The following is a 15,988-nucleotide window of genomic DNA, read 5'->3' on the forward strand; positions in this document are numbered from 1 at the left end:
TTTAGGGGATTGTGTCACTTCATGTAAGAAAATACCTCTGAATGCATCCTACACCCCTCTTAGATTGGGGGAGAGACCTGGGCTGGCTTCCCCGACCTGGCAGGGGTAACGCCAGCAGCCCTGGTGCCTGCCCGTGCCCCAGGGTTGTGGCCAAAGCCAGCGCAGGGAGCTGGGAGCGAGCAGGTTTTTATTTGTCACATCTACCCGAGACGTTTGGAGAGGAAGAGGTTTCTGCAGGAAAGGGTGGGCATGCGGCCGCCACCCCGACCTCCCCGGGACAGCCGCCGTGGGTTAGGTCCCAGCCTCCTTTCCTCGGGGTGACCGAGCCCGAAGCAGCCGGGCTGGAGCCCTTCCAGCGGGCACAGCTCGTGCTCCTGCTGCTAGGGGAAGCTCCTCGCTTAAAGCTGAGAAGAGGAAGCTGCTGCCTCAGCCAGGGAGGGGATTTCTCCGTGCTGAGACAGCTTTTGATCCCCAGGCTGAGCAAAGGGCCCCGACTCCCCGTTCCCTTTGCGCACCGGGAGCCCCAAAACCGCGCATCCCTCTTATTTCCCTCCACCCCCCCCCAGCGATCCGAGCGGGGTCAGAGAGGGGATTCCTACAGCGGGTGCCAACCCCAGGCCCCTGAGAGGTGCCGACCCCTGCCTGCGAACCCCTCGGGGACCCCGGGGAGCTCCGGGGGTGCACCCAAGCAGATGGCGCTGCTGCTTCGTGCGCGGCTCCGGCTGCCGAAGGCTGTCGAAGCAACCGGTTTCCTGAAACCGGATTCTCGGCGTTGACAGAGCAGCCTCTGCCACCGCCGCCCGTAGCCATGGACCTGCGAGCGGAGCTGCTCAAGTCCATCTGGTACGCCTTCACCGCCCTGGACGTGGAGAAGAGCGGCAAGGTGTCCAAATCCCAGCTCAAAGTGAGTACCGGGGGTGGTGGGGGGGGGGGGGAAGCGGGGGGCTCGGGGCGCTGCTTGCCCCCGTTCGGGGCTCGCAGGTGGGCTGCGAGGTTGCGGGGTGGCTGCGGGGATGCTCCGGGGGAGTTGCTGAGTGTGGGGAGGAACGAGCCCCTGCTGTCGCCTCCGCTTCGTGCCTGGGTTCAGTGAGGTTCCCCGTCCCTGCCTCACCTCCATTTTAAACATTAATTAAAAAAAAAAAAGGTGGGGGGAAGTAGGAGGGAGTTGATCCTCCAGTGTATTTTTTTTGGGGGGAAAAATGCATAAAACAAGGGGAAATCTCTTTTTGGGGGGTGTTTTTAGTTTCTTGTACTTTTACTACCCGGCTACCAGCCCAAACGCGGCTTTTATTTTCTTGCTTGCACCCGCGGCTCTGCTTCCTGTTCAACCCCAGGGCTGGAAGGTGAAGGGAGCCCCTTGTGAAAACTACAGCTCCTCAGCCCAGAAATAACGCACGATTTTTTTTTAAAAACTCTGATTTCCCCCGTGCCCTCCGCAGCCCTGCACGAGGCTCCCGAGCTCAGCCCTTCATCGGCACCCTCGTGGCTTTAAAAACCTTTTTTGTCCACCTCCAGGACTGGGTCTGGTGGAATCCACCAGGTTTTGCTACCGCTGCAGCAACAGTTAAGATTTTTTTTTTCCACTCGGTAATGCTGGAAGCCCTTTTGTATCGCTGCTTAAAAGTCTAATCCTGCTTCTTCCCCTGGCACCGGGGTTGGAAATGCTCCTTGGAGCAGGGGGGTGGAAGGCAGGGGAAGGACCTGAGCTAGAAACATGCAAAACCCGGTAAAAACGTTGCGTCAGGAGCATTTGGCAGCTGCCACGAGCCTGTGAGATGTGTTATGAAACTGCAACGAAACCTCTTTTCCTCCTTTTCCTTCTACTTTCAAGGGCTTCCCCCGGGACAGGCTGCAGGGAGGTGCTGGGCTCGGGGACGGGGGGGACACATTTGGGTGGAAAACTGGATTTTTGTCTGAAGGGGTCTGGAGGAGCTGGGCTCCTGCGGCTGTTTCCCAGAAAGTGGCTGCAGGTGTGAGGAGCACGGGGCCCCTCGGCGCCTTCGTGCTCGGGGTCTGAGGCTGCACGTGGCGGGACGGAGGTGGAGAGCACCCACGTGGCGACGGGGGCACGGGCTGGGATCGGCCTGAAGGCTCCCCGGGGCCATCAGCCCAGGGCTTGATTTGTGATTTTTTTTTTAATATACCTGAAGCTGTAGAAATATCTGTCGAAATTCAGGAAAATGCCAAAATAGAGCAGAGCTGGGGAGCTGGCTCCGCTGGGGAACTTCTGCCTGGGCTTTTGGTGCTGAGCATGGCACCAGGCCTGCTCCTGGCCCTGCCGTGCAAAACCGGGCTCCAAAGGGGCTGACGGCAGCACAACGTCAACGCCCAACGCTCGTCGTGCAGGGTCTGTGGTGCTGAGGCCTCAAACACCCCGGGTTTAAGGGCAGTTTCCTAGAGAGTTTGTGCGGGGCGGTGGCCGAGGGCCGCGGGATGCTGAGGACGGCATCTCCCCGGTGACTTTACCCAGAGCGACGTTTCAGAGCAGAAGGCAGATTCACCCTCGTTCCACCGCCTCCAGCCCTGAAATGGGAACTCTGGCAGCTCGGGGCACGGCACAGGCTCATGCGGGGTGTCCGGCTGTGCTCCTTCCCCCGTGAATCTCAGTTCTGGACAGCTCTCCGCCTGCGAGACCTCACTTCCATCGCTCGCTGCTTCCAGGCCCTGCCTGCTCGCGAGGTTTAGCTCTGCCCAGCCTACGCAAGGCAGCGTTTCTGCTTGGAGGGGCAGCGGCCAAGCAACCCTGCGGGGTGATGGTTTGAGCTCCGTGCCCTCGCAGGGATCCCCGTGCACGGTGCGAGCTGGCGGCGCGGGGCTGCGCTCTGCCCCCCCGACCCCAGCAGGGTCCTGGAGGAGGGTGGGAGAGCTGCTGGCATTCACCGACTTCTTGCAGCTCCCGAAACAAAAGCCCAGTTTAACCCCAAAAGCTGACGCTGGGTTTTACCGGGGGATTACAAGAGAGCCGGTGGGAGCTGGGCGTTTCGTTCTTGAGCCAGTTGCATAAGTAAATTTAGCAGCATTTCAAAGCTCGGTGGCAGAGCTGTGGGAAGCTGCTGGGTTCAGCAGTTGAGTTCTTTACATGTACACCCCTATGCAAGTGGGTGCGTGCATATGTATGTGCTCTGTAGGTGTGGATCTCGCACAGGAAGGAAAGACAGTCTTGTGGTTAAGAGCTACGAGCCGAAAGATATCGGCTGTTTCTGTTCCCAGCGCGGGCACGCACTGGGCCTGGTCTCCGAAGAGGTTTTATCCTCTCTGTGCCATCGCAGCCTCGCTGGCGGAGCCGGTCCCGGGGCCTCGGGGTGGCCGTGGCGCAGGATGAGGCTCCGGAGCTGAGCGTGCAGGGGGCTGTGCCCGTCCCGGCACTTCTCGCTCCTCTGCTGGGGGTCCTGTCCCCGTGGCGCAGGGTGGGGAGAGGAGCTGGGTGTCCCGAGGCTGCTCGCTGGAAGCCACCATTAGCTCTGCCGGGGCTGGCAGCATGCTGCTTGGGATTGGGAAGCTGGGTGGGGAATTTAAAAATCCTAATTTGGGGTGGTATTAATAGGGCTTGGTCACGCTCCGGGCTTCTCATCCCTGGGAATCCCGGCTGGAAACGGGGCGGCGGCGGTGGTCCCAAAGGTGCCCGGGCTGCGTGTCGGGGTGGGACAGGGTGCAAGTGGCAGGGGGACGGCTCTTGCTCTCTTTTGGAGCCCGTGATCCACGCAGGGCATCGCCGATGCCTTGGTGGGCCGGGCTCGCTCACCGCGGCCAGTTACGGACCCTTGGGGGCAGGAAGGAGGCGCCTGGCTCGGACCTTGTGCTTGTTGAAAGCTTCTTGAATGCACAAAGGGCTCCCGGCACAGGCTGGCGCCGGCAGTTGGGCCAGCACGAGGGCTGGGAGCAGCTCCTCTGTGCGTGCACGGGGGGGAAATCGGAGGTCAGGAGCCCACGGGGCTGGGCTGGAACCACGACGCTTTTGGCTGATGGGGTGGCGAGGTGGGGGGACCCCTCTCGTGCCCCCCTTGCTGCAGGAATTGGGCAGCTGAAGGTGCCTGGCCGCAGGGAGGCAGCTCCCCCGGGGACATCGCTCCTTGCAGCCCCCTCCGGGTATGCTCCAGTTTTGTCAGAGGGGTCGGTTTGCTCACACGTGGGGAAACCCAGGCAGCAGCGATGGTGCCGGAGGTCCCGCAGGGGCTGGAGGGGTTCGTGCTCGACGCGCCGAGCCGGGCTCCAACCCCAAAGGTCACCCCCCCAGCCCTGGCATCGCCCCCGGCGTCTCCCACGGGGGCGAGGAAAAGGGGCAGCCTTTCTCCCGCCGTGTTACGGATTCCACCCCCGGCTCCGGCTGGCGTCAGCAGCGGCCACGGGGCTGGGAGAGAAAAGGGTGGAGGGAGGAGTATGGGGCTGCAGGGGGGGGTTGGACGTGGGGTGCCCGCGGTGCTGGGCTGACCGGGGCCGTCCCCTCCGCCCCTGCACGTCGTCGCGGTGGAAAGGCTGCGTCACCAAACCTGCGTGGCTGGGCTTTGTCGCTCGGAGCATCCTCGCCCTTCTTCTTCTTCCCCCCCCTCCCCACTTTTATTTGCCTTCCCACCCCTTTTTTCAGGACCGGGGGGGTGTTTTCCTCTGTCTCGGTGGGGTTGGGGCAGCCCCGGCCCCACGCACTCTGCAGTGAGCCCGGCCAGGGTTTGGTTTTCCTGCCCCACTCCCGGATTTTGGGGGACTGCTCCAGCAAGGAGCAGGCTGCGGTGTGGGGGGGACACACAGAGGGGTTCGGGGGGGGGGGGGGGGGGGCGGGCGGGGGCGGGGTGCACACCTGAGCCCTCTGGGGGCTTTTGGGGGGCTGTGAGATGCTGGGCTGGGACACAGCAGCACCCCTACGGCTGAGGATGAGGAAACAATTCCTCTCACCCTTTCCCGGAGGAGCAGGATCCTCTCTGGGTCTCTCCCACCCCATCCCCGTGCTGCCGGGGCAGGAGCTGGAGCTCCCCAGGTGGGACAGGGGCTTCTTGGAGGGGATGTGGGAGGAGGAGAGGGGACAAGGAGGGGACGAGGCCACGAGTGGGAAGGGGAGGGCAGGGCGCGCTTCCCCGTGCTCAGTCTGGATTCCCGGATGCCCCCCCGGTGCTTCCATCCCTCCCCACCCCTGTGCGGACCCCGGAGCTGCGCCGAACCCCAAAAGATGTGCTCGGGGCTATGGCCTGCGCAGGGTGTCTGAGCAGGGTGGAGCCCTGCTGATAGCATCTGTCCAGAGGGTAAAAAAGAGAGAAAATCAAGTCGAGCGAGAATCAGTCTCCAGCTGCAGCAGCCGGCGTGGCCCCCGGCGGGTCCTCTCCTTCTGGGAGGAGATCTCCAGCCCCGTGCCGAGAGGAGCGAGGACACCGTGTGCCCGGGCACCATCTCCTCCAGCCCCAATCCTCGACCCAAGCTTTTTGTGTAAATCCCAAGGCGAGGGGAGGCCGCCAGCTTTTGGGCCTCTCCTCCCAGCATCTCTGGCTCGCCAGTGGTCGAAGGAGGGCAGACGGCGCCGCGCCGCCAGCCGGAGGCGTTGGTGCTCACGGGCAACCTTCCCCCTGGGCTTTCTCGCATGAAAAATTGGGATTTCCAGGCGGGATTGCCAACACGTGGGAAATTTGGGCAAAATGTGCTTCGCTTGGGGGGATTTGGACAAAACCCGGCTGGGCGGCACCGCTGGTGGAGCTGGTGTGGCTCCAGATCACCGTCGTCTGCTTCCACGTCAGACAAAACCTGGTCTTCATTTCTTTCCGACCTCTCCTTGTTTTCATTTTTGCATCTTCTCGTGACACACTTACAGAAAGCAGCTGCTGCCGCCAGGTTGCAGCACGGCAGCCGGCCTGGGTGCGTTCTTTCTTTATTTTTTTTCAAGAAATCGCTAAGGGCAGCTGCCAAACAGCACGGCTCGGGGCGGCTTATCGTCCCTTCTAGATCAAAGCGTGTCCTGTTTGCTCTGTCATATTTGAAACAGCCCGATTTAAAAAAAAAAAAAAAGAAAAAAAAAAGTTCTCCGTGTACCAAGAAAAGAATGAAATGAATGCCAGAAAGTCCTCACTTCCACGTGAACTCTTTGCCGTTCCCAGATGATTATTTGAGGTTGATATTTGGGGATTTCCTGCTGCCAGACCCAAGCCGTGCCCCGAGGCTGCAGTGGGTGATGCTGGGGGGCCGGGGGTCCCCGCCAGGCAGCGGGGGGCTCGGTGCTGGGAGGGTGGTGGGAGCTGGTAGGGCTGGAGCCTGACCCCGTCCCCTCTCCCTTGTGCTCGGCCAGGTGCTGTCCCACAACCTGTACACGGTGCTGTGCATCCCCCACGACCCCGTGGCGCTGGAAGAGCATTTCCGAGATGACGACGACGGGCCCGTGTCCAGCCAGGGTTACATGCCCTACCTCAACAAGTACATCCTGGACAAGGTGAGCCCCCCGGACCCCCTCCCCGGGACCCGCTGTGACCGCGGTGCCTGCTCCGCTCCCGCGTCTCGAGGCCGTCCCGCGTCTCCTGTCCACTCCGCTGCCGGTGGGCTGGGACAGGAGGATTCAGAAGGATTCAGAGCACTCAGATGAAGGCCAAAATGAGCCTCCTTGGCGAGGCGCGAGCCAGCCTCCCCCTTTCCATCTGGCCTCTGGACGAGGCGCAGCTGCGTCAGCATTTCCTAAAGGGCTCGGAGGGGGTCCCGGAGGCCTCTTCCAGCCCTTTTTTCCTCTCCACCCCTGTTGAGATTTGAGGCACGACCTCTCGGCCGCTTGGCAGAGGAGGAGGAGGAGGCTGGGGGAGGCCGGGGCGCTGGGGCAGGGCAGGGGTTGGGGTGGGAGGTGGGTGGGTTTCGCTCTTTTTCCGTGGCTCAAAGGCACCTTTGTTCCGCGCGGCGCACCACGGCGGCACGGTGCTCGTTTCCTCTGGGCATACGAGGAGAGGAAAAACGACTGACGGCTTTCTTCCACTGCGTGCTTTCAAGGCGCTGGGGGCCCGGAGCAGGGTGCCGGCACCCTTCCCTCCCCTGCTGCCTCCCCAAAGGGCTGAGATGGGTTTTTGGCTGCCGCCGGTGCTCCGATGCCGCTCCCCGGTGGGTGCTGGCTGAGCCCTGGGGATGCTGGCATGGACCCCAGCTACAGGGATATAGGGATCGGCTCTGCTGTGAGCAGGAACAGAGCCAACCCCAACCCTGCTGCCCCGGGGAGGGCACCAGGGGCTGATCCTGCTTGGCACAGCCCGATCTTCCTGCTGCAGAGCGTCCCAAACCCTTGCAGTTTCCCATGTGGTTCTCTGGGACATGACCTTCAAACCCCCTTCTGCTTTCACTAATAAAATCCCAGAGGCGGCCTGCGAAGGGGAAGTGGTTTTTCCTAGTAAGAGGGGCTTTTAGCTGTTCCTGGTACCCAGGACCCAAGGTTTTTCTCTGGCCCTGCTGCTGCAGACTGTGGTTTGTGCTCATGCTAGCCACGCGGTAGTGGTAGGGCTCTCCTGGAAAAGTGCAGGGGCAGAGCGGGACAGGCCGGTCTGGTCCCTGCCACCCCCTACCTGTGTGGCACAGCCTCCAAAACCAGCAGCGGTACCTCAGGTCCAGCCCCAAGGAAGCCTTTTGGTGGCCACAGAAGCTTGTGAACAGGCGGCGGGGCCGATGGAGGTGTTATCCCTGCTGCCGGTGCTGCCTGCTTGTCACTTCCCTTTGCCGAGCCCCTATTCCTCTTTTTGGTCAAATGGGATAAAGAGAGTGACCCAAAGCCATGCAGACATTTGCAGTGTGGGCTTGGGGAGAGCCCAGCGGTGCTGGATGTGCTTTGCCGTGTGCTTTCTGCTGGTGCCCCGCAGCCCCAGGTGCTGTGCCGCGGTGCCCAGGCACCGCAGCGATCCCGGAGCGCTTTCTCCACCGGTCGGCGTGCCCCAAAACCGCCCGTGCAAGGGATCCTGTGCTTGGTGTCCTTGCAGCAAGAGTCAGTGCTCAGCCACGCTCTGCGGCGACGGTCGCATCCCGTGCTCTGCTGCATGGACAAATCAGTCGGTGCCGGCAGGGACAGGCGATCTCCGGTGTGGAGCTTCTGCCCTCCCTCCAGCCTCTCCCCCTGGAAGCCCCCTCGCAGTCCTTCACCAGCCTGGGTCCTGTCCGCAGGTGGAGGAAGGTGCTTTTGTCAAAGAAAACTTCGACGAGCTCTGCTGGACTCTGACAGCGAAGAAAAATTACAAGCCCGACCGGAACGGGAACAGCATCGTGTCCCACCAAGACGCCTTCAAGCTCTGGTGTCTCTTCAACTTTCTGTCTGAAGACAAATACCCTCTCGTCATGGTGCCGGACGAGGTAGGAGCTAGCTGCCTCTCCCCGGGCTCGGTTTTGGGCTGACATGTCCCGCTATCGCTTCCTGGCACGTCCTTCCTTCGCCTGCCTCAGCACATCCTGCGGGCCAGGCTGGGGGAGAGGAGGGCAGGGTGGGAGGAAGAGCCGTGCCCACGAGAAGTGGGGTGGTCTGGGGGCAGCCGGGAGGAACCCTCCGAAACGCTGAAGCCTCCGGAGCAGAGATGGCTTGGAGGACAAGGAAAGGGCTGGTCCGCCTTGGTTTTTGGGTGAGGCAGCAGTTTGGCCTGCTGTGAAATGAAGGGGCTGGTTCTCAGACCACCAGCCGAGGAGCATCCTCACCTCGGCTCCTGAAGCCCTTGCAACGGGCCAGGAATCCCCCAGCGGTTGAGTTGGGCATGGACTTGGAGGATTCCTCCTGATTTTTATAGGGATGAGAGAGAGGATGATGAGAAGCCCTTTAAACCCACTGTTATCACGGGGTGCTCCTTGTGAAGAAGGCAGCATCAGAGCAGACCCCGTTGTCCCCGTCCGTGCCCGCTGCCACCAAGAGCTCAGCACCTGAGGGGCGCGCAGCCGGGCTGTTTGGTGAGGGGCGGGCAGTAATCTCCAAATTCCGGGCTGCATTTAGGCTTTCCCTTCTCCGGGGCCCAGACGAAAGCCTCGTGAGAAGGTTCCAGATGCCGGGAGTAGGAACAGGCTCAGAAGCCAGCAGCGGCCTCGCCGGGCCCTGCCGCAGCGGTCAGGGCCGGGCAGGCGGCCGCCACCCGCTTGGGCACCATCTCCCCCCTGAGATCAGCCCCCCGCTCCCCTCCCAAAAAATAAAAAATAAAAAGCAAACCCAAACAAACAGAAAACCCACCACCACCAAAAAAAAAAACAACAAAAAACACACAACAAAAACAACAAAATGCCAAAAAAAGAAAAGAAACGCAGCGCTGCGCAGATGTACGAGGGCAACCGCACTTCCTGCTCCCCGGGAGAGGTGTTTCCTGTTCCCCAGACCATGACAAAATGAATCATCCTTCTGCTGACAGGGCCGGGCCTGAGGAAAAAAGAAAAAAAATGTATGTTGTCCTAGAAAAAAATATATTAAATTAATTTCTCCTAGCTAGATGATGAGGAGAGGGAAGTCCTCTCAGATGAGGAAGGGCTCCCAGTGCCTGAAGGGGGCTGCAGGAGAGGTGGGGAGGGTCTTTGTGGGGGATGCAGTCATAGGACAAGGGGAAATGTCCTTAAGGACGTTTAAAGGAAAAAGAAGGGAGATACGGGTTAGATATTAGGAAGAAATTCTTCACTGTGAGGGCGGTGAGGCCCTGGCACAGGAGCTGGGGGTGCCCCATGGCTGGGGGTGCCCTAGGCCAGGCTGGGGCTGGTGTTCATCTCCTCTGCAGGACCTCTTCCCCTGCTCCAGCCCAAGGTTCTCACAACGTCAGCTGGAAACCAGAGTGGTGCTGAGGTCAGGGCCATGGTCTGGGACGCCTGCCTTGTGGGTTGGGTGGGGGACAGCGGTGCTGGGCCAATCTCCCCGAGGCACTTGACTTCTGCGGTGCTTTCTCTCTCTTCAAAGAAGCCAAAAGCATCTAGCCCTTGTGGCCAAAAATGAAGAACCTCCCAGGGCTAATCGAGCTTTAACTCAAAACCGACGTCCCGAGCCTGGAAGAGCTTGGTGATTGCCATCAACCCGTGCAAGGGGTGCTATCTTTGAGATAAGGCACGGAAAGGGACGCAGTTGTAGGTCAGCCACCACGGGTTTCCTTGCTCCAAGTCGGCGGCTGTGGGGTGGGAACGGCTCTCGCTCCTCCCCGACGCCGATCTCCCCGTCCCCGCAGGTGGAGTACCTGCTGAAGAAGATCTGCACGGCCATGAACGTGGAGCTGAACTCCTGCGAGCTGGACGATTACCTCTCCCAGGAGCCACAGGGGCAGGGCGGCCTGACGGTCTGGCAGTTCCTGGACATGGTCAACTCGGGGCGGCTCCTGCGGGGCATCGAGCAGGAGGCCATCAGCATGGCCGTGGAGGAGGTGTACCAGGAGGTGATCGAGGACGTGCTCAAGCAGGCAAGGAGCCCACGTGTCCTGGGGGCACAAGCTCTCTCTGGGGGGGTGTTCTGGTTTTCTCCTGGCCCTTAAGGGCATGGTTATGGTGTTGTTATACCACCACCCATCCTTGCCCTGCCCCGTTGTTGAACCTCGTGTCTCCTGGGCGCAGGGCTACCTCTGGAAGAAGGGCCAGCTGAGGAGGAACTGGTCGGAGCGGTGGTTCATGCTGAAGCCCAGCGTCCTGTCCTACTACATGAGCGAGGAACGGAAGGAGAAGAAGGGGAGCATCGCGTTGGACAAGCACTGCTGCGTGGAGGTACAGCCTGGGCCGCGGCTCATGGCGGGGATAACGCCTCCCGCGTGGGTTTATCTTGGTCGTCATCCTGCTGGTTGTCCCCTCACCCCGTGCTGACACCGTGCTGTGTCCTCTCCCTGCAGGTGCTGCCCGACCGGGACGGGAAGAGGTGCATGTTCTGCGTGAAGACCTCCTCCCGCACGTACGAGATGAGCGCCTCCGACACCCGGCAGCGCCAGGAGTGGACGCTAGGTCCGTGTCCCCGTGCCCGCTCCGTGTCCCCTCCCCAGCACCCCCGTGGCCCCGCTGACGTCTTCCTTCCCTCCCCAGCCATCCAGACCGCCATCCGGCTGCAGGCCGAAGGCAAGAAGTCCCTGCACAAAGACCTGAAGCAGAAGCGACGGGAGCAGCGGGAGCAACGGGAGCAGCGGAAGGCGGCCAAGGAGGAGGAGACGCAGCGGCTCAAGCAGCTCCAAGAGGAGAAGGAGCGGAAGCTGCAGGAGCTGGAGCTGCTGAAGGAGGCCCAGCGGCAGGCGGAGATACTCCTGCAGGAGGAGGAGCAGCGGCGGAGGCAGCAGCACGAGGAGATGCAGAGGACTCTGGAGATCCAGCTGCGGGAAGCCGAGCAGGTGGGTGCATCCTCGTGGCAGGTCCTGCTGCGGGGCCGCATCGCTCGTGGGATGACCGCTGCCTTCCCCATCCCTCGGCCATGGTCCCTGGGGGGTTGGAGGAGCTGGGCACGTCCTCTTTGTGCAATAACACTGCCGGTACCCATCACCTCTGGGCTCCCGTGGTGGTGTGGGACCTGGGGACAAGGGACAGACGGGTCAGCGCATGAGGAGCAGGAGCTGAGGACAACGTGCTCCAGGGTTTATGAAGCTGAGAGGCTTCGATGCTGGCCAGGGAGCCCACATCTGTCCTTGCAGCCAGTGCTCTGGAGCTCTCCCCATGGGCCCTCCGTGGTGTGGGTGACATCTGGCCCCATCCACCCAGGGGTGCAGGGCCAGCACCCACGCTGACAGCTCCTTTCCCACCGCAGGCACGTGCCTCCATGCAGGCGGAGATGGTCCTGAAGGAGGCAGAGGCAGAGCGTCAGCGCAAGCGCATCACGGAGCTGGAGGAGATGCAGGAGCGTCTCCAGGAGGCCCTGCAGCAGGAGGTGAAAGCTCGGCACGACGAGGAGTCTGTGAGATACGCACAGGCCAGGTAGGACCACAGCATCCCTGGCTCTCCTCGACCAGGGAAGGGCTGGGCGTAGGGCTGTCAGACACGCTCCTCGGGGTGATGCCACTGGCCTCGACTGCTCCTCGGGGAGCCAGCGTGTGCCCGCGACCACCCGTGATGGCAGCAGGGCTGGGGGAAGCTGGTGGATGAAGTGGGAGAGGGACGTCCTCAGCTCTTGCACTTTCTCGACAGGCTGCTGGCTGAGGAAGAGGAGAAGCTGAAACAGCTGATGAAGCTGAAGGAGGAGCAGGAGGAATACATCATCAAAACTCAGCTGGAGAAGCAGGTCCTCAAGCAGGAGATGGAAAACAAGAACAAGTGTCTGGAAGAGGCCCAGAAGCAGCTGGAGGAAGTGAGAGTGAACAGGCAGCGGGTGGACCAAGATGTCATGGTGAGCGTTGCCTTGGTGCCACTGCCCCGGGGGGACTTCCTGGCTCTCCTCTGAGGCACCTCCACGCTGGGGAGAACCCAGAGACTTTGGGGACCTCCCGACACATACCCTGCTGCAGCCAGGCTGGATTTAGGGCGTTACATTAGCTGCAGCAGGGAAAGCAGCCTGGAGGTTTGCCTGGGAAGGGACGTCTGCCCTGCGAGGCACATGCCTTGTTCCTGGTAGAGCCATGCCAGGCTCGGCGCTCAGCCTGCGAGGCCAGCCAAGCGGGGAGGAGGCTGTGGCCACTTTGCCCCCATTTTGCTGCGCTGGCAGATGCTATTAGGAGAAATCTGCTGACAGGGCAGGCACCGGAGAAACCACCAGGCTGGCATTTCCTCACCACGCGGCTCTGGGTTTTTCTGATCCGTGCCAGGGGCTGATTCGGTGGCTGAAGTGCCACAAGGGCGTCCTGCTGGGGGGACAGCACTAGTGTCCCTATAGAGAGCAGCAACGCCAGCTCTGGGAGCGCGTGAGGAGGACGGAGGGTTGGAAGCAGGGTGGGAGCAGCAGACCTGGAGGAGGGTGAGCTGCCTCCATCCCAGAGGGAGCCTCAAACCCAGGCTTAGGGAAGGAAAACTCTCAGGCCGGCTCACTGCTCTCCTCCACCTCCTTGCAGGCGGCCCAGAGGAAGCTGCGGCAGGCCAGCACCAACGTCAAGCACTGGAACGTGCAGATGAACCGACTGATGCACCCTATCGAGCCGGGAGGTAGGAGACCTTCCCCCAGGGCATGCAACTCAGTGCTGCTGCCGATTCTTCTTCCCTGTCCCCCTCTTTGGGATCCTCAGAGAAGCACAGTCGCCTCTGGCAGTGAGACCCTGTGCCCCTTTTTCCTTCACCAAAAGGTGAATTTGGACCCCAGGCAAATAATCTGGTTTTTCTGTCTGTCCCCAGACAAGCGTACAAACGTGAGCGGAGGAGGCTTCGCTGGCTACCATCCCCTCCTGTGCCGGAGAGATTCCTCCCTCAAACTCAAGCAGAAAGTGGAAGAGAAAGGCAGTGACCCCGTGAGGGACGGCAGCAAGGAAAACGTGAGCAACGGTGGGAACAGAGGCCCGCCACCATCTTCGGATGCGGACCCCATGGCCATGGAGCCCTCCAACTAGCCCCAGGGGATGGCAGAGCCCAGCAGGGAGCCGCAGGGCCCAGCACGGCCCTCTGAGCAGACCTGGTCGGTGCGATCATCTCTGGGTGGAGACCAGTGGAGACCAGCACAGAGCCTATAAGTGACTACACGTAGGGCAGAGACGCTCCCCTTCTCTTCAGGGATGTGCTGCAGCCACAGCGTGCCAGGAGCTCAGGCAGCCCAACATGGGGAGAAGGCAGCGGGGCCATCTCCTCCGGGCTGCCCAGGCGTAGGGGGCTGGACGTGCCTCCCTGCACGATGGACTCTGGTTTCAACACTGCCTCAAAACACCACCAGCGGGTCTGGACCACGCAGTCCAGGACTGCCGTTCCCCCTTGATTTCTACTGGCAATGCCTGCTGTGTCGTCCGCTGTGCCCCTGCAAAGGGGCTGCCCATAAAGGGCAGCCTTTATGGACTGAGCAGTGACTTCTCCTCCCTCACAAAGGACATTTTCGGCCCTGACCAGGTGGCCCAGGATGTCCTGAACTAACACGTGCATTCCCTGAAGGTGGTTGTTAGTCACTGGAGTCACGTAGATGTTAGTCCAAACCAACAAGTAATAAAGCTTTTGGAGCCACTGGCCCGTAGACCTCGTTCCCTGCACATCTGTGGCCCTGCAGGCACCCGGTTATCTTCATGCACAGGGCAGGGTCTGGATATCCACTGCAGAAAATTAAAGAAATTAAAAAGAAATCAGACACAATCAGTGAAAAGAGGTCCCAGCAGATTTTGGTTTAGTCTGTGGAGGGCCAAGAATGGCAATGGGGTGTCTTCTGGGAGGGCCAATACCTCGTTACTTCAATTAAGTGCTTGTATAGGAAGGTAACAGTGCTCTGGATTTAGGTCCTTGCCCTTGGACTGTAGGACTCTCTGTTTCGGGATCTGGTCTGAGGCCTGCAGAAAGCAATAGAAAAGATTCCTGGAGGCAGCTGGGCTGGCTCCATCAGCTCCGGGAGTAGGTGGATGTGTTGGCTCTCTTCAGAGACATTGGCCTGGCCTGCCTCCTTCACTTAATTTGCTCCCTGAAAGACCAAGAACAAAAGCCAAGTCTTCTGGCAAACCTCCCTGCACACACACACACACAGAAATTTAAAAACAAAAACAAAAAAAAACACCACCACCACCAAAAAACAATACTGGGGTTAATTTTTCCAAGTACCTCTCTTAAGTCCAGTCCTACCTGCCTGTTACTTTGAGGCACAGAGCCCCTGCTCACGTAAGGGCCCCCTCTGAAAACAGACACTGGTAGCAAACCCCTGCATCAACCCCAGATTCACAGTTGCTCATGATGCTTAACTGCAGTTCGTTAGGGAGATTACAATCTACTTCCTACTTGTGCGGCTTCGAGCCCTTGCTCGCGGAGCTCTTCCTCCCCCTAGTTTTTACAGTGCTCCTTTCTTACACTTCTTTTCAGTTGTGCCTGCCTGAAAGGCCTTTTTTGCAGGTCTGTGTGGCACGAGGTGGCTTTGCTGGGACAAAGCAGCTCTGTGTGTTCGTTAGGGACGCCTGGGTGGCCCCGTAGCCCAGTCCCCGCGTGGCAGAGGGAGCACGGGTGGCTGCAGCCCTCGCAGCGATGGCTCCGGGGGCCTGTCCCCGCCTGCCAGGGACTGCAGCAGGTGGAATTAATCCCCCGTCCTCCTCTTCACTGCGCTGGGGACCGTGGGGGATTGTAAAGGATGCAGTGCAGCAGTCCTGAGCAGTGGTGCCTGACCGCTGCAACCCCATACAGTCCCCGGACAGCTCTGGAGCCCCTGCCTGGCTCTGTGACGAGTGCCAGCGTGCCGCCCCAGCCATCCCACTCAAACACAGGACCCGACACTCTGCACGTTTTCTGGTGGAGCAGGGCCTTCGCAACACATTGTGCCCCGGGGGTGAAATCAGCCGGGGCTGGGCCTTCTTCTGGCCTTGAAGTGTGAAGATCTGAAGCCTCCCAGGGTGACCCTGGCACAGCTCACGGCCCCGTGAGATCCTCAGGCAGAGGCGGGTACGGGGAGGGTGCCAAACGCTGGTTTCTACTGGGAAGGAAATGGGCTGGGTGGAAATGCACTGATGGGCGACCTCCTCCGCCTCTGACAGCTCCATTAGCGCAATTTCTTCCCCGATTGGGCGTCAGGACAGGTCCCACACCTAGGCCAGGAGGAAAAGGGGCCACCTCCGCCCATTTCTGCAGTCTTGTCGCAGGGCCCTGTGCCTCGTGCTCAGCCCCCAGGAGATGCTGGGTCGTGAGCTGCTGGTGAAAAGTGCCATTGCTTCTCCCCACCTCCTGGGCTGCATCGTCTCTCCTTAAAGCAAGTCCCCGGAACGTGGCTTTGGCTCTTAGCAGCCGCGTTCCCATGCAGCAGAATGTTAGCTGTTAATTGCCGCAAGGACAGGCGCGGAGGGAGCAGTGTCAGCACCCGCCCTGGATCGGGTGCCAGGTCTGGATGTGCCCGGCTCTGTCTCACCCTCCCGGAGCGGCCGACCTGGAGCTTGCCTAAGTCAGCAGCAGGCACACGTCGTCGGGTGTGCGCTCCGGTGCCTAGGACTAGGAATAAACCCCTGCAGAAGGGTGAAAAGGAGAGCTCGCAGGGGTGTGGGGACACCGTGGCTCT

The 15,988-nt window shown here is 60.8% G+C and overlaps 1 protein-coding gene across 1 annotated transcript; it reads left to right on the forward strand.

Annotated features, from left to right (window-relative positions):
- Positions 1-290: 290 nt before the first annotated feature.
- Positions 291-14,100, forward strand: DEF6 (DEF6 guanine nucleotide exchange factor). The gene is made up of 11 exons (XM_035346808.1): positions 291-904; positions 6,263-6,403; positions 8,098-8,283; positions 10,110-10,337; positions 10,489-10,635; positions 10,758-10,866; positions 10,945-11,243; positions 11,654-11,820; positions 12,031-12,229; positions 12,888-12,978; positions 13,165-14,100. The coding sequence occupies exons 1-11, from the start codon at positions 809-811 to the stop codon at positions 13,374-13,376; spliced, it is 1,875 nt and encodes a 624-aa protein (XP_035202699.1). The 5' UTR covers positions 291-808; the 3' UTR covers positions 13,377-14,100.
- The last annotated feature ends 1,888 nt before the right edge of the window (positions 14,101-15,988 follow it).

The sequence above is a fragment of the Oxyura jamaicensis genome, chromosome 26 (genome assembly GCF_011077185.1).
Source record: "Oxyura jamaicensis isolate SHBP4307 breed ruddy duck chromosome 26, BPBGC_Ojam_1.0, whole genome shotgun sequence".
NCBI classification, from domain to species: Eukaryota; Metazoa; Chordata; class Aves; order Anseriformes; family Anatidae; genus Oxyura; species Oxyura jamaicensis.

Coding starts and splice junctions, on each gene's coding strand:
- DEF6 (XM_035346808.1), top strand. CDS start 809: ATGGACCTGCGAGCGGAGCTGCTCAAGTCCATCTGGTACGCCTTCACC. Junction 10,338..10,488: donor TCGAGGACGTGCTCAAGCAG/GCAAGGAGCCCA, acceptor TCCTGGGCGCAG/GGCTACCTCTGGAAGAAGGG. Junction 11,244..11,653: donor AGCTGCGGGAAGCCGAGCAG/GTGGGTGCATCC, acceptor TTCCCACCGCAG/GCACGTGCCTCCATGCAGGC.